The 17,802-nt window shown below is 45.7% G+C and overlaps 1 protein-coding gene across 10 annotated transcripts in view; it reads right to left on the bottom strand.

The window, feature by feature from the left end:
• afdna (afadin, adherens junction formation factor a) overlaps window positions 1-17,802 on the bottom strand; it is a 53,463-nt gene that overhangs the window by 10,900 nt on the left and 24,761 nt on the right. For 8 of the 10 annotated variants that reach the window (XM_019871508.1, XM_019871504.1, XM_019871502.1 and 5 more), the window contains 16 exons: window positions 17,464-17,484; window positions 13,967-14,112; window positions 13,738-13,832; window positions 13,388-13,653; window positions 13,010-13,153; window positions 12,597-12,795; window positions 12,012-12,118; window positions 10,770-10,850; window positions 4,715-4,780; window positions 4,554-4,627; window positions 3,522-3,640; window positions 2,545-2,745; window positions 1,524-1,615; window positions 1,019-1,213; window positions 784-910; window positions 19-421 (listed from right to left, as the gene is read on the bottom strand). In XM_019871508.1, the coding sequence (XP_019727067.1) occupies window positions 19-421; window positions 784-910; window positions 1,019-1,213; window positions 1,524-1,615; window positions 2,545-2,745; window positions 3,522-3,640; window positions 4,554-4,627; window positions 4,715-4,780; window positions 10,770-10,850; window positions 12,012-12,118; window positions 12,597-12,795; window positions 13,010-13,153; window positions 13,388-13,653; window positions 13,738-13,832; window positions 13,967-14,112; window positions 17,464-17,484 (2,336 nt within the window). The remainder of the gene's footprint in view (window positions 1-18; window positions 422-783; window positions 911-1,018; window positions 1,214-1,523; window positions 1,616-2,544; window positions 2,746-3,521; window positions 3,641-4,553; window positions 4,628-4,714; window positions 4,781-10,769; window positions 10,851-12,011; window positions 12,119-12,596; window positions 12,796-13,009; window positions 13,154-13,387; window positions 13,654-13,737; window positions 13,833-13,966; window positions 14,113-17,463; window positions 17,485-17,802) is intronic. The other 2 variants (XM_019871505.1, XM_019871510.1) reach the window with 1 other exon arrangement.

Raw genomic sequence — 17,802 nt, 5'->3', positions numbered from 1 at the left:
AAAAAAGCGGCAGCGTACCTCTCCTCCTCCAGGCGAGCTTTCTCTTTCTCATACCAACGTTGTTGCTCTTCGCGCTTCTTGCGGTCGGCGGCTTGCTGGGCCGTCGCCGAGTTGACGGCGCCGGGCGGCGGCGGCAGAGGCATCTCGGAGTGGGGCTCATACATGTCGTAGGCGTCTGGGTAGGGGGCCGGCGGCGGGGGAGGCGGCGGCGGCAGGTCCGAACGGGACGGCGTCTGGACCGAGTGCGGCGGCACGGCATGCGCAGCGTGCGGCGCATTGGGCGTCTTCCAGCGGCCTGGCCCCGTCTTTTGGTTCTTCCCGGACGACGCCGAGAAATTGAGGTGCTCCTGGCTGGACGTGGACGACTCCAGCGAGGAGGAAACCTGCTGCTGAGGAACCCAGTGGTCCGCTCCGGCCACACCTGAAAGCACGTCGAGCCACATTACAACGAGAAGCAGGAACTTAGCGAGGCAACTGGACTCCTGTTAGTTGTTGACAGGCTTGCGAAATGAAACAAATTTCCAAAAGTGGAATCTTTCCATGAGAATTCACAAGACCTTGTGTGAATTAATCACAATAGAACGATTTTTAGGACAGATCCAGTTTTTGTAAATGTTCAAGTGCATTTTTGATCGACTCTGCGACGCAATTCAGCCACGATTAAAAATTCTGTTGACGGTCCCCCATTCATGAAAAGCGGTTCCCGAACCCCGTGCAGCATTCGACAGTTGGGGTTGTTTGTGACCGCGTCGCTGGTCGTGCTGTGGACCTGAAGCTTCTTACCCTGAGGTCCCCTCTGATAGTCCAGATCTCTGTGCTGGTATTCTTGCTGGTAGTGCTGCTGCATGCGCTCGTCCGGCCTCAGGATCCCGGGCGGAGGGTACATGTCCTCCTGGAAGTGGTTGACCCGCTAAGCGGGAGAGGAAAAGGTCAAAAGGGTTTGCAGCGAGCAGTTGAGCTCACTTGTTTTGAGGTTTTTCAGGGACAGGAAGCACAAGCGGCGGGGAGTGTTTTGAACCTGCATGCTGTTGTGGATTTTGTCCACTGAGGCGAGGTGTTCCCTGTCCTCCATGGTCTGCCAGTGCTGCGAGGATCCCGGCCCGGGGCCCACAACGCGATCTTGGCTCTTGGATGCCGGGATGGTGAAGTACTCGCGGGCGTAGGTTTGCGTGGGGATGGGATATGCCTCCGGGCGCGGGGGTGAAGGTTCATCCTGAGAAAGGGGCAACCAAGATTAACCAAGGGTCCACTAAAAACAGGGCCTATTGAACATCACCATCATGAGAAGGCTTCATTCATAATATTCGACCACACTAATACAATAATTTAGTGCTCATGTGTTTGGTGCTAAAATGCGATTTTGTCAAAGTCAGGACAAAAGTTCATTCACTCTTGATGCAAAGAAACCATCTGGGTTTGCCAGAAAATAGTTCCGTTGGCATAATGGTGTCAACTTTCACATACTTCTGGAATTCCTCAGGCGGGAGCCGTCGGCTGCGAGGCAAAAGCGGCGAAGTACTTACGTCAGCGCAAAGATTGCCGGTGGAGACGGAGGTGATCTTGGTGCCGGGCCCGGCAGGATACACTGGCTTGCCCGCAGGACTCTGGCCCTGATCTGAGGAGAGAGCGCTCATTGTTGAAAGGAGACGACTAGTGAATGCGGAGTTCTACTGTGGAAAATGTGGAAGCATCGCGAGTGAATGTAAATGAGGCATAGTCAACAAAGACCCGTGGAAATGTAAATGTTATTCTTCGAGCTATTAGCGAATATAGTACCGTATTGGCCCGAATATAAGACGGTGTTTTTTACATTGAAATAAGACTGAAAAAGTGGGGGTCGTCTTATATTCGGGGTCTACACATTATACCCATTCGCGACGCTAGATGGCGCCAGATATCAATGAAGCGAATGCTGAACTTGACTCCCCAGGCCAAAGTGAACCCCTGCCACGAAGAATAAAAATAAAAATAACGGTAGCACGGAGAAGAAAAATAAAACATACCGGTAAGAAGGAAAAGAGAAGAAAATAAAAGAAGAGATAACAGAAAATGGAGAAACGTAGTGACAATCTGGAGAAAAGTGGGTCGAAGATCGGCCAGGTTAACCGGCAGCTGAGGAGAAGTTATGATGTCATTTATATTTCAAAAACCAGAAGCCATTCATTTACGAATATTTGAATGAGGCAAAATAACATGCTTTTTCTCTCAAATATATTGTAATAATCATTTGCTTCAGATGTACTGTAATTATTTTCTGTATAAAAATTAATTTGGTGTTCAAAAAGTCTTTTTTCAAACTTGAGTCTTGAAAAAGAGGGTGTCGTCTTATAATCAGGGCCGTCTTATTTTCAGGCCAATACGGTATTTATCGTGACAGGCCTAGCTGGGTTGAATACATTTTGAAATAAGAAGGCATGTGCTAAGTTTGGAAAATGTCTGACAATTCTTTTCAGGGACAATCTGTCATTTGCGTGACTGGAAGGAATTGGTGAAAAGTGGAAAACGTTCCCAAGATGTTTGAATACAGTATTTTGACGTGCTTACTGGCCACGTTGGGACTGGAACGGTGGTCGGCCCGGTTTTTGAGGAGGCGGTCTTCCCCGCTCATCTTCTTTGGTTCCGGGTAAGCGTCCCAGCCGGCCTGCGGACTCTCCGGGGAGCCGTTCTGCACCGAGCTATTGTACAGCTCAAAGCCTTCACTCTTCGGACGCATCTTGCCATTTTTCTCGCGGCCGCGGTCCGACGCTGCACAAACGGGAAGTGACGCGAGGTCTTCACACAATCGTTCCACGACTAAGGAAAGGTTTTCCCATGTACACATTGCATAATGCGGACCAAGCATACCCTCGTAAAAATGCTCTTTACCAAATTAGGAATGGCCGACCTGTCTGACATAAAAACATGGAGGATAAATCCAATATCAATGTTTCCGAGAAAAGCGAACACACGTTGAATGCTTTTGTATCACTTGTTGTTGGATTACCCTTATCATGCACAAATAATAACCTGTAACCTGTCCACTGTAGTAACCGCTGTCCCTGAAAGGGTTGAAAACATCTGCTGCTGGTAGTTTTTCATATGCATGTTTATAATGCAGTTTCATGATTTTTCAAGACCCTTTCAAGAGCGGGTTTTGGCGGCAATGTGGTGGTCACACAGACAGTTTGAGGGACTGTTTATAGTGCTCTCTTGAAGACTTGTTAGAATTGCCCTTGAAATTAATGCACCCATTGTAGTTTCAAGATGGCCAATTTTACCATTAGTTCCTGACGCAATACGGGTTGGTTTATCTAAAGTCCATTTTTAGTAGACTCAGGTCACATTTGAGCCGTAGAAGCCTCATGCGGCTCCTTTGCATTGCTGAAAATGTCAAAAATGGGCCCAACTGGACCCAAAGAGCAAGTCAGATTTCAGCAATGAATAAATTCAGCCGTCGTAGGTTGGACTGGCTAAATAGTTGATGTTCTCAAGACAATGTGGGTTTAGGGAAGCTGCTTTGATGAAATGGACGCAAGAGGTACCTCGAGGCATCAAGGGGCTGGGCTGGTTGAGGAGCGTGGCCAGGCCGTGGTAAATGGCTCCCTGCTTTGCCACCTCCAGCGTCACCACCGATCCCGTCCTGGTCATTAGCTCGGCCGCCCTGGAGCAGCGCAGGCATCCGCAAATCAGCAATCGCTCACTTTCGCTTGCGGTCAAACGCGCCAACAAACGACCAAGAAGCTCCTGGATCCGAGGAGACGTTGCTGCACCATTTGTGTTTATTGTAATATTAATTCTAATCTGAAATCGGGTAATTGTGGGGGGAAAAAAAATCCATCCATCCATCTCTCCATCCATTTTCAAATCCGCTTACGCTCACGAGGGTCGCGGGTGTGCTGGAGCCTGTCCCAGCTTTCCTCTCGGGCAGTAGGCGGGGGACACCCTGAACTGGTTGCCAGCCAATCGAGGAGCACATATAAACAACCATCCGCGCTCACACATCGGGACAATTTGTATGTTCCATTAACCTGCCACGCTTGTTTTTGGAATGTGGGAGAAAAACCAGAGTACCCAGAGAAAACCCACGCAGGCCCGGGGAGAACATGTAAACTCCACACAGGAAGGCCGGAGCCAGAATTGAACCCTGCGCCTGTGCACTATGAGGCAGACGCGCTAAACAGTCAACCACCGGGCTGCCCGGGAAAAAAAATCTTTGATTTAATTTTAGGGCCATATTGACCATCCTAAAATGGTAAAAATGTGTTGCTGGGACACTTGTGAACTATTTTGGGGGGGTGTGTGTTAAACAATGTGCACTATGTCTCCTTCCAAATGATGTGATGTTTTTGACTCGGACAAACAGCATTTGAAAATCATTCCCAGGCCTGAGGTTGGTGGGATGTGGTCACGTCATGTCATTTATTTGTTTGTTTCCAGCACCAGTAAAGCGCAAAGCATCAGCGCGCACGTGCGCGTGCTGATGCTTTGCGTGCGTGCGTGTGTGTGTGTGTGGTTGAGGCCGACAATTCACTCCGGACTGTAACAGGCATCATCAGACTTTTGGAATGTCTCACCTCTCTTGCGACAAGCCCACTAGGCTGCGCCCGTCCACGCTCAACAACTGGTCGCCGGCTGCCAGACGCCCATCCTACGCAGCCATTAAAAAAAAAAAAAGAGGTGTCTCAGTGTGTGTTTGTGTGAGAGAGGTTGCATCTAACGTCACTGCGGTACCAACCATGTCGGCCGCGCCTCCTTTGACCACCGACTTGATGTAGATGCCCAGTTTCTCCTGGCCAGCGCCCTGCGGAAAAACACACAAAACTCAGCCGTGGTCCAAATGGCGTGGCGCCACCTGGTGAGCGTCTAAAAGTGGAAACGCATGGGAGCAGACCTTCAACAAGTTTGAGGTCAGAAAAGGCCACATGAGGAGTAAAATGCATGCAGACTCCTGCATGAGAGAAGTTGATTGGCTTTGTGAGTGGAGAAAAGAAAAAAAAAAAAAAGCACATTTTCGTGGCATTTCTTGGACAAGTTTTTCATTTGATTATCAAACGAAAAGCATTTGCAAAGCAAAAGCTGCACCTTGCTCTGACAAAAACTGGTTTGCTTACATAGGCACCTCAATTGATTTGATTTGATTTTACTTTTAGTCTGCAATAAGCAAATGAGATGTTTTTATGTAATTTTACCGTAATATGTAAGAAGCGCCCCAAATTAATTTTACTGACTTATTTTTCCAAAAGGTAGCCAACGACTTGTTTTTGTAAGATGAAATCGGTGCCTAAAATGAATTTTAATTTTATTTACCAATAGTTTTATATGTTACAAGCACTAAAGATGATTTTTGCTGATGACCTCAAATGTCTAATAAGTACATATTGTGTTTTTTTTTCTTTTCAGAACATTTGAAGAAGCAAAGATGAAAATGTATGATGTATGATGTAACATGCACCAAAGATACTTTTAAAAATATAACAATAAAAAAAAGGTATGACGAACTCAACTCACCTCAACTTTGTAGAACACTTTAAAACCACCACCATAGCATACATTGAAAACAAATTGCTCACTAAAATAAAAAAAATAAATCAACCTAAGGTGCGTTTCAGGTTTGTTGTATTGTTGACTTCCTGCAGCCGGACGTTGCTTTTGAATGAGCCGACAAAAGTGAAAACCAGTTGAAAACAAGGACTTTTCGTCTGCAAAAATCAGAATCAAAAGATGTTTTTTTGGGGGGGTTTATTTGTTAATTTAGGATATTACTGTTGAAGCGTACAAGGTGGCTTTGTAAGATGTTATTACTGGGACTTTTACGATACAATTAGTCGGTTTTGCATGTTTTTACCAAAACTTTCCTTCCATAATAAGACGTTATCTGACTTCCCTTCCCCGAAATTGCCTTAGAACAAGAAAAAATAAATTGTAGCTATTTGAGACAATGACTTTTGTGCCACAAAAAAAAAAAAAAAGATCGTTTGTGTATGTTGGACATTTGAATAACTTGAAAGGAGCTTTGAGAACAATCAAAAATGGATGTTTTTGTTTTTCTGCAATGAATCACATTTTCATGTCAGACAAACACGCACACGTATGTGCTCATATGTACGGAGAGGGAAACCAGTCGTGATCCAAGGCATACCACAGCATTTGCCAACCACACTGGAGGTATCGTGAGGTGCACGGGACTAAAGTGTACACGCGTTTAACCAAATGCTAAAGAACCGAGGAGGCACGTGGACCATAAATGTACCGAGTAAGCAATTCAAGCTGCTTGGAAGTGGCCAAGAAATGGATTTCAGTCGGAGTTTTACAAATGTGAAATCCGCAAGAGCCTCAAACAAGCAGCAAGTGAGGGCAAAACTTAAAAAGGCTTTTGACACTTTTCTTCTTGCAAAGGAGTTGGGATAAATGTTAAAATTTGGACCGATATTGAAAGTTATGGGGAATGGAGACACTCACTTTGAAATAAAATGGGACATATTGTTGCAAAAATTCTGAAATGTTAAAAAAATAAAAATAATGCATACGCACAGAGATATCAAGTGTCCAAATTTTGACCCTACCGGCTCCATTGTTTCCTGGCTTGCAATCTCAGACAAGCTGCTTTGTTCACTGTAAATAAAAGTTTTGTTGATAGCAGCGAGCCAATGAAAGGGCCAATGAGCGTAGCTTGACTTGAAATTAAAAAAATATGTTTTCCCACAGATACTTGGACGTTATTATTTTTGCTTGAAGGCGTCCAGACACAAAAACATCGGCCAGGTTTGCTCCGTTGATCCAAGTGTGCACCGGCGCAGTAGCAAATGACACTTGTCAGCCTCCACTTTGTGCACTCGTGGAACGGTTTGCAGTAGCAAAAACGTAGGTTGGCGTGAAGAAAAAAATAAGCAGAAAGCGTTTTGGCACAAGTGTAGCACATTCCTCGGGTTGTCCGACACAAAAGTTCAAGCTGATCAAGTGCACCTGTGCCTATTTGCCTTGTGTCCCGCGTGTTCAAACAAGAACAGTTCGGGGCCTCCGGGGTTCTTTCTTCTTCCTAAACATTTTCGTGCCTCACCCGACGAGCGCTAAAAATGCAAGTACTACTTTTAATTGAACACAGACGCGGCTGAAAACCAAACCCAAATGTGCCAAGGTGTCTGTTAAAGCTGACAAAACCATTTTGTGAGATGGTGCAGCAACTTTTCATCCACAGGAAATCAGACATCCAGCCCATTGTTGCTGACCACATGCTTGCCGGGGCGGGGTGAGGTGGGCTTTTTCAAAGCCATTGTTTGCCTTTTGCAAGCCTTCCTCCAGTCAAACAAACAAACAAACACACGAGCAAGATTTCAAACACACAAACTTTTGGTGCTCTCTTATTGTTTCAGCGCTCAACTGGATAAACAAAACGAGAATCCCTCAGTATTGGTGACGAGCATCTGCAAAGGCACGCGCCACGCCCGACAATCGCAACGCATGTTCACAAACAACCCCTCAACTTTGCTTTAGAAATGCCCCCAGATAGCTTCATGCTAACACATAATGGAAAACCCCATAGGCAGGCTCAAAATGAGACTACAGAGTCGCGATGCTACAACCCTATCGGCAACAGCTATTGACAACAAATGGTCCAGCAACACATGTAGACACACAAGATAAGAATAATCACATGCATACAATAAAACTCTCTCCATCGCAGGTTCCGCATTTGTGGTTTTCAATCCTGCCAGCATTTTCCGGCATTGTCTTGAGTTTAAATCCGCCCAGTCATGAAAAAACTACTTGCATGTACTGATTCAGCCAATCGGAGTGCCACTATCTTTTTGTCAGCCGCTGATTGGTGGTTGTGTTGTGTTTGGATGAGGCATTCTGCACTGCTTTGTAAGTCATGTAATGTTTGCGAAGTGGCATTTGGTTTTTGCAGGCGTCCTCTGGAACGATGGAGGGGGATTTACTGTATATGCCTTATCCTCTGCAAAAAAATGAATATGACTACAGATCACGGAGGAGTCATTTACAGTGATTCAGCAGCAAATCTTATCTGACCATCATACCTGGACTCATCCCCACTCACCTATTCTGAATATGCTTGTATTTATAGTTTAAAATTTATCTTTACTTATGCACTTTTTGTTCCTCTACTTCTCCCTTTCATGATTTTTGCTGCTGTGAATTGGGAATTTCTCCATTCTGAGACAAATAAAAGTGTTCTTGTCTTATACAGCCCTTCACAAAAAAAAAAAATATCAGGAACGGAATAAAGCTATTTTGAATCATTTCAATCGGGCAAAGATGATTTGAGAGACATACCAAATTTGAATTACAAGTGAACTTAATATCTTCAGGCACATCTGTACTGAAGCAGTGACCGAATGGCTCAACTGTAATCTGCAGACGGCTGCAAACATATGCTGCCCGTGTGCGTTTGTGTGCGCGTGTGTGTACAAGTTGAACCATTAGCCAGGCAGCCTTTCAAGCAAACACCAAAGCCACAAAGATGAAGGCCATCAAAGCTGCTGGCGGCAACCAACACGTGCAACGGTCGCCCGCGCTTTAGCCACGAAAAAAAAAACACAACACTCTTCACACACTCCTTTTAAATTCAATTCACCTCTTGATACATTCTCATGACAACAAACATACCTGCTCTTTCCTGCCCACCACGGAGAACCACATGTCCTGCTCCACACTGCTCCCAAAACACACACGCACAAACACGTCTTTGCCTGTTAGCGTGCAACGCCAAGCTAGGTGGACTTGAAAAGTAGCATTGAAGCGCCGTGGCGGTCAAACACCTGAGAAAACAGAAGGCTCCCGGTCTCCAAAAAAAAAAAAAAAAAGTTCCTGAGCAGCGTCAAAATTCCTCCGCAAAAGTGCTGCCGAGCCGGGACGCCGGTTGGTCCGACTGAAGTGGTGCACTGCTTTGCGCACGCACACACACACATACACACACGGCCAGTTACATAAGCCCAGCCCCGTCGACTGAGAATCCAAGCAGCTGTTTGGACAAAATTCTCCCTACCTGTCGTTCCCATCGCACGCACGCACGCACACACGCACGTACACACAAAGTGCTTAAAAAACAAACAGCGCAAAAAAAAAGGAGGCTTCCTCCCAAACATCCTTCCTTCCCACACAGGAAATCGGTGGCCACGAGCAGGACGGAGGTTTTCTATTTAAACTTCAGCTCACTCCCAACGCACGTGAGCGGCAACGGCAGCGCTTGCTTAATTTAGGTACAAGTTTATCCCGTAGAAAATGAAACAAAATTACTCCCCCCTCCCTTAAAAAAAAAAAAAGGCTATGCTGTGCAATGTTGACAAAGGCAAGTTCAGTGGTGACTTCAGAAACAAGTTTAAGATCGTCATGCGGACAAAGGAAGAAGACTTTCACGATTGCTGTAAGTGACTCAGTAAAATGCAGATTGCAGTGTTTTTCGGACTTGGAGGTCATTCGTCTTTTTCCAAGTTTGCCTGGTGCTGCGATTTATACTCCGGTGCGACTTGTTACAATAAGAAAATCTTTATACAGCAGCAAAGTTATATACAGAAGAAGAAAGTAGAAGAACAAAAAGTTTTAGGAGCTGCTGTAAAGGCAGCCACTCGCACGGCGCCATCTTGAAGTCATAATAACATCATAACAAAATAACACAACACAATTTCTCCATTGTGAGACGAATAAAGGTTTTCTTATCTTGTCTTAACACATATGACACGCACAGTCATTCAATCTTAGGCATGACACGCACAGTCATTCAATCTTAAGCACTTTTCTGCAAACACTTTGTTGTTTGAAGCAGTTATAGATGAAAGACGACAGGATCAAAGTGTCCTTTCAGGATCAGGGATGTTGAAATCAGAGCTCGGACTGGCACCCAAATTGAGTTGAGGGCAGCAAATGAGTTCCTGTTGGATTTTAAACACTAACTTCTAACTACAAAAACCTTATTCTTTTTTTTTTTTTAATTAAAATGGTTTACTTGAACAAGAATCCCGTGTGTCATTGTGGCCAAAGGTAGAATCTGGCTCGGTTATTGCACAGATGGCTGTCGTAGCAGACGCCGCATGCTAATCTAACAATACTTTCATACATTTTGACTGATGCGACTTATACTCCAAAAAAATACAGCACTAATTTTTCAGGCATTTACGGTACAGTATTTGCATATTCATATATTTGTGGATTTCTTTTCGCCATCGCTCAATTCTCAGAAAAGCCTGCTCATTTATGCTTTTTTAATCCAGTATGCCAATTATTTGCTGTTTTTTCTTAACAAAGCTTTTTTTCCTTTTAAACATAGAAACTATTCATTAGCCTGTCTACGACATTTCTCATAATGTTGTAGCATTAAGCTAAGACAAAGTGCTGCGTCTGTTTCCAATGCATAACGCGAGTTTTGTTTGACACAACTTGTGCGCGAGTGGAGCTTGCAATTTCATGAAAGCGTTACAGATTCAATTAAATATTTCCAGCCATCAATATTTGCTCAAAGAACATCTGGATGATGTTTCCCGCCCCGCACTTGGTGATTTCTTGTTGTGTTTGGTGGGCGAGTATTTACACACGTGGACAGTGATCCACAGCAGCACTTCAACAAAGCCACTAAGCAGAACCTCGTGACGCTCTTCTGTTTAGTCTCTTGCACTTTTGTCAGACTCAACAATGAAATCCATCTCAAGCCAACGTCCAAGCATTCCGCTTATTTCCGGATTGCTCACCAGCTCTTTATTATTCAAAAATGCTCCACAAAAGTTCAAAGAAAGGATCTGCGCGTGCACGCGGGTCAACCGACGGGCGGTCGGGCTTACCTTGGCGGCCACGATGCTGAGGCCCATGCCGTTGTGCTTCTTCAGCGTCACCGTCACCACCTCCGGCTCCTTCCTCATTGGCTGACGCCACGCGCGCGTACACGGGAGGAAAGATGAGAAAAGAAAAGACACCAAGTGAGTGACCGAGGTTCCTCCTGGCACCTCAAGGAAGGCGCGCGAGTGATCAAAGTGGAGCGCATCAACAAGGAAGACACAAAGGGGGAGGCGGCGGAGGAGGAGAAGGAGGGCCAATGATGAACTGCTGGTTGCAAGTCAAGAATGGGAAACCACAACACAGCTGCGCACACACACACACAAACACACACACATACACACACATACCGCACAAAAAAGCATAGCCACACACACACAAACGCACGCAAGCCTTCACATACCGTCTCACGCGGTTACGCTCACAAACACACGCACTCACGAACAAAAACATTACACATACATTCTCTCACAGGCACACTCACATGCGCAATCGCACACTCTTTTCACACCAACATACAAATTCAGAAAAGCGCGCAGATGCGCGGGGCGGGCGGAGTGAGCGTGCGTGGCAGCAGCCGCGCCTTCCCACATCACAGGAGAAAATGTTCTCTCAAAGGCCGTCCAACACCAACACGCTGATGGCAGAGGGGAAAACAAGATGTCTGCACTCACTATGTGTGCGTGTATGGGTGTGTGTGTCCCGCCTTCTTCGTCATTGTTGTCATCATCGTGTGTGGCCCCCGAGACGGCATTTTGAGCAGACTGACGTGCGAGTCACGTGAGCGTCCGCAACAATGACTCACTTTCGCTAAAATGCACTTTGCGGTAAGCGTCGCCTGAAGGAAAGCTTCGAGAGTCAACATTTCCCGGACTTGGGCGAAAACCATCCCAGCCGTCAAAATGGACGCTTTGGTGTTTATGAGGTGGCCACGGGTGGGACAAACTCCCACAATGTCACTGGGATGCGAAAAGCTGCAGTGCAGGTCACACCCAGCCTTCATGAACATCAAAGGAAAATGGTTGGCTATCCGAGCTACACGAAGGCGTTTTGTGGGATTTTGAGGTGTCCTGAAATAGGCATCAAGGCAGGAATAAAACGGGCCAGTTGCAGAAAAAGTCTGCGCTCATTTTCGAACTTAAAGGCACTCTCGTTTCGTGCGACAAGCTCACTCATGCATTTCACGCGTGTGTTTGCTGCTTGTGTTCAGTAGAAACGCCGGCTCTCTCGATGTTGGCTGTCATACGTACCATGTCGGCGTTGTCGACAGCGGCGAATTGGCTCTCGCAGTCGGCACCCTCGAAGTGGACCGTCCAAGTTCCGGGGGAGCGAGGGTGCGGCGTCAGCCGGCAGAAGCCTGGTGGGCAGAACAAATCAACTTACGCAATGTCTCTCTCATGTCCAACACAACAAAGTTAGTGAAAGTTGTGATATCTTCAACTGATTGGATCTCAACCAAAGAAAATGTTGCTCTTCCTTTCAGTCCAATCAAAGGCTGACAAAAGATGTGTTGAATGTGGGGGGTTTTAATACTCCCACAAAAATTCAGAGAAATGTTTGATGTTTTGCGGTTTCTTTCACCTCGAGCACTCTGAGCCAATGAAACATTCCAAAATATTTCATCACCAAAAAAAAAAAAAAGACTACAATAGATGGATGTTTTTTTTCACATTTCTTTCCTTGAAAATACGATTTGATCAGGAGAGGGCAAAAAGCATGCTATTTTGCCACAATTCTGAGTATTGTATTTTGTCATTGAAACATTCAGTTTGCTCACAAAACACTGGATTGGACATTGAAAATGTTTATCTTTCGAAACGCTATTGCGGGCGTACCTCTCTGCAGCAGCGGGTCGAGGAAGTCCTGCAGGCCGTTGGGCAGGCTGCGCACCACGTCGCACGAGTAGCCGTCCTCGGGCAGCAGGAAGGGCAGCTGCAGGTCGGGGTCCTCCTCCAGCTGCACTTCGCGGCCGTCGCTACGCGCCAGCTCGTCCGCCGTGTTCTCCGCCACCGCCACCACGTGGTCGATCAGCTCCTGGCGGGATGGAGGAAGAAAAACGCTTCGTCGTAGCTCATTCCTTCTCGTGTTTTGCATGTTTGTCATGGTTCGTTGCAGCCCTGATTTGGATCAATATGATGTATCGATCGTGGAATCGGAATAGCTAATTCCGTATCCATTTTCGTGGCATCCTGGAAATTTCACCTGAAAGGCAAATACGATCTCCAAGATTTTGAGAGTAGTTTCTTACGGGGGGGATGTAAGGCTCGTCGGGAGCACAGTGGTAGTTGGTCATGAGCGCGTGCAGCTGCAGCGAGTTGAGCTTGAAGCACGTGCTGTGGATGTTCTGGACGTCCTGCATGGAGTACTTGTCCATGGTCAGCAGGGTGGTGGCCTAGAGGATACCCACACACAAACAAGTCTTAGACAAACAAGATGACTGGTTGACAAATTGCAGTTCAAAATATCCATAAAAATATTCTCAGGGGTTCTCAAAGTCGACGTGTCAAAATACTGGCGTCACATGCCCGAAAAACTAACGCAAATGGAACGTCTGTCCATTTTCGTGATCGGATGAGGGTCAAAAGGTCGGTAGCCGTCAGGTGGCTTGCGCAGCGGCGGCTCTCACCTGCACGATGCGACTGAGGTGGCAGTCGGCGGCCAGCTCCAGGCCCTGCTTCTCGGCCCAGGCCTCGATGTGGCTGAGCTGCTGGCGCAGGATGGCGCCCCAGTAGTGGCAGCACAGGCCCGACTCGCTGTCCGTCACCAGCTTGTTGAAGAGCCACATGTTGATGAAGTGGAAGAGCTGCGAGAACAGCTGGATGGTCAGCGCCGCGTTGACGCGACACCGACGCAGCAGCGACATGGCGCCCGTCAGCGTGTGCAGGACGTCCTCTATTTAAAAATACGTTTTAAAAATTAAATAGGAGCTTACACAATAAGAAAAGTTCATTTGTAGTATTTTTTTAAGTCTATTACCTATCTTGGGTCTCTGGGGATTGTGCTCCTCCGGGTCATCCAGGAAGGCGACCATGTAGTTGTTGAGGTCGGCCTGCAGGCAGTGCACCAGGTACCTGCGAGAGCGCAACACACGCCTTTCAGAGCTTCGCGCGAAGATTAAGTCATGTTGCTGTGTGTGTGTGTGTGTGTGTGTGTGTGTGTGTGTATGTATGTTTGTCTAATGAAAGTGACGTGGAGTCACACTGACTTGAAGGCCATCTGGACAAGGTGCGCCAGGACGTCCTGGGCGTCCAGCGTGACGCGGCTCATGTCGCGGTCCTGCTTGATGAAGTTGAGTAGCTCCGAGGCGTTGGCCATCCAAAAGGCCAGCGCGCCCGCAATGTTCTTCTGCTTCTGCAATGTCGCAAACACACGCACAGAAGATGGAAAAGCGTCACGCCGACAGCGTCCATCGCCAGCCATGTGTTACAAGTCTGTCGCTTTCAGTGGCAGCCAAGAGCGAGTTGGTTACTTGAAGGATAGACTCATGCCCAGCACACGCCGACCCCTTTCCTCTCCCCGCAAAAAGAATTGGTTATGACCACCGGCCAATCACCTGAGAGCTCAGCGGCGACGCTAGTGACCAGTCGTCCAGTCAAGATATCAAGTCACCAGACAGCAACCTCCTCCTCCACATTCGCAACTTTGTCTACGCTCATCGGCACCACCTTGTGGCCATTTGTATTTCCTTTCAGGATCAACCCTGACTTTCAAAATACTGAACTGTGCATGGAAATGGATTTGGGATGAAAGTCTACTTGATGATGCATGATGAGGCTATTCTAGCAATTACCCCATTGATAATTTAAGCATTAAGACAAAAAAAAAAAAGAGTTTGCATTAATTAGCTGGTCAAAAAAAAAAAAATCATGGAATTGTTCTGAGATGGAAGTAAACGTTCAATTCAAGACGACTTTTGACGTCGATTTTCGAATCTCCTTTTATTACATATGAAACAACTGTCGCGTTCCTGCTTCATTTCTGAAAACATTCAGTCGGCAAATGAAAAATGCCTTCCGCAGTTCGGGATGGCTCGCCCGCCAAATCCGTTTACGAGCCTCTTTCAATCGGTTGGCCTCAAACTCTCCCATGATTTTGTTGCATTTACGAATGATTGTCAAAATCGTCGACTTTGCCAATTCGTAGTCTCGGTTGAGCTTCGTCTGGGAGACTCCCTTACGAAATTGAGAGATCATTTCAGCCTTCACAGAGAGCGAGATTTGGTTCCGTTTACCAGACATGTTTTCAGACCATGTGCGCCGTGTCTCCGCAAATACAACAATGTACGAGTCGATCAGTAGCGTTGCTAAGCAACGGAGGCAATCTTGGTATCTATTATAAGTTACACTTTAAAAAAAAAAATCTCAAAAACCTGATGTGACTTTTTTTTTGTTGTTTTTGTTGGGTTTTTTTTTTTTGGAAACAGCATCCAAAATATCTTTAGGGACACAAAAAAGCCATCTCGGATAGAAATTAGCTGTTGACCAGAGTGATTGAACAAAAATGCCGACACAAAATATGCATGAGAGGTGCAGGCATTATTTTTGGCCACATGAGGTTACCATCCGCACATTCCACACTGTAGTATCTGTGACGTTAAATGCGTGTAGAAAAAATTATTACTGCAAATCTTTAAGGCGGACATTTGCCTTCAAATTTTGTGATTGATTAATGTGATTAATTGGATTAATATGAATTAATTTATTCTCGTGATGAGAAAGCATTTAATTTTATTTATATTTTTAAAGCAAAATGGTATAAAAAAACATTGACGCAGTGCTAATATTGTCGGGATGCACTATACATTGAACAAGTTTTGTTTGTTTTTTTACAGTTTTGTTGTCCTAATGTAGAAATGGAGGAGGCGGGGCTTGCTATCTGAGGAGCTGATTGGTTAATATGATCCACCAATCAGAGCGGGCACTCATCTATCTCTGCCCACCTAGAAGGAGGGAGGGTCAAAAGGGGGACGGTGGGGGGTCAAAGGAACCAAAAAGAGAAAACCAACTAAATCATTGTTGGGAGCAGCCGGGGGTTGTTAAGGAGCCGAGCGCATCCAAAAATGAAAAGTTCCCAAAAAGGAACGAGAGACAGACGAAGCGTTAGAGTCGTTCATACACAAGCGTCACGTCACACAGAAGACGCAAGGATGCAACAACTGCACGGCCACGAGGAATTGCTTTCAACTCGGCCGCTGGCGATTCGTGTTGGTTTTAGTGGCAGGCAGGCAGGTCCCGGAAGCTGAATGGAATCATTAGTCGGGGGATGATGTCAAGTTTTCCGGCTGTGGAAGGTTGTGTTCTTTCTCCTTTTGTACACGAGTGCCTTGACTTACGAGATCAACTTGTTCCTTAACCAAGATCAGAACTTCAAATCGACTCTTGCTATGTGGCTTCATATCAAGAAAATAGCACACGGCAATCATACAATATAATAAAAGCAAAGGTAAAAGTAAAAGCAATCGGTTGGTACTGTACATACTGTGTATTTGTGGGTTGGATGTGCGCCTTTACGGGGCCTTGCCAAGTGAGTGATGCCATGCGCGTGAGCACCATTTTTAATCACCTCACAAGCTTCCCAGTAATTCCAAGCTTTACTTAAAGCACAAAAAAAATCAATAAAAAAAGTCCAAGCGAGAGCTCAAAATGCAAAAAACACGTTAAGTTGGGGCACTCGTATGTCAAGGAACTACTGTAGATTGTTGGTGTTTGTTTTATATTACATTGCTGTTAGAGTAACAGAAATAAAGAAGCAACAGCAGCAACAAACAATTGGGTGGTGGGTGGGAAGTAGGGGTGAAAGAAGCACGAGAAAGACAGAAAGAAAGAATATGGAGGAAAAAGTGGGTAATGTGACAAGGTTGGGCGACCACGAAGCCTATTGAGCATATTTATGACTGTAAAAATGGGCGCAAATGTCCAATATTTTTAAGGTTTAGGTGGGATTCTCAGCTCAGTAATAAGTAAAACTTTTAAGAAAAAGAAAAAAAAAAAAAGGGGGGGGGGGGGGGTGCAACACAGAGTATTTGCAAAATAAATCAAACAGACCTGCTCCAAAACTCATCAAAGCTAAATTCATTTGAAAAACAAAAGTCAAAACTAAATAAAAAGTAACTGTACAAAGAAAAATTCCAGACGATAAGTCCCATAGATTTTTTGTTTCTGGAATTTCAAAAAGGTTTACACAACCGTAAAAGTTGGCATGGTTTGCATCTGCACTATTTAAATCCAGTGGCGCAATTTGTATCAAGTGTGTTGAATCGCATTGTGCGTCCTACACCGGAATAACAAAATGATTACAAATGATTAACATTTTTTGTCTCACTTTCTGACAATCACGGCTGCAGCCACTAAATATAAATCAGCTCATGACTGCAATTCCCGTTCAAAAACACGCTGCTTCATCAACGCTATTTCTGTCATCACGCGTAGCAGCCGCTTCAGGTGACGTTGCATTAAATTAGACATTTGGAGAGCATTTGGACTTCTAAACTATGCAACCTCTGCATTGGTGACTCATAGTTAAGAGACAGTTGTCACCATTGCTCTCATAAGGATGTTTGATATTTTAATGTGCACAAAAGTGCACTTGTTGAGCACTTTCATTCATTTAAAGAAAATATTAACTTGCCCAACTTGAGAGGGGGAGAGAGAGCGAGCGAGAGAACACAAGAAAAGGTGAGAGTCTGATGATGTGCTATCCTACCTGATCCCCTTCAGGACTTTCCTGCATGGGAGGAAGAGGAGGAGGAGGAGGACGAGGAAGGACACATTTCACAGGACAGAGAGAGAACACGTCAACAGCTACACTATGGTTACACGCACGCACACACACACACACGCGCGCGCACACACACACACACACACACACACACACACACACACACACACACACACACACACACACACACACACACACACACGGTCATGGTGGACAATGACAAGTTTGTCACACCCAAAGATGAAGGGCAGCATCTTGTTCGAGGTCCTCGCAGCTCTTGAAATAACTTTAAGGATCGGTCCATTACCGAGAGCGTTTGTCCTC

The sequence above is a fragment of the Hippocampus comes genome, unplaced genomic scaffold (assembly GCF_001891065.2).
Source record: "Hippocampus comes isolate QL1 unplaced genomic scaffold, H_comes_QL1_v1.1 scaffold100, whole genome shotgun sequence".
NCBI classification, from domain to species: domain Eukaryota; kingdom Metazoa; phylum Chordata; class Actinopteri; order Syngnathiformes; family Syngnathidae; genus Hippocampus; species Hippocampus comes.
The sequence above is the reverse complement of the archived record's forward strand: the minus strand, read 5'-3'. Positions and strand labels throughout refer to the sequence as shown.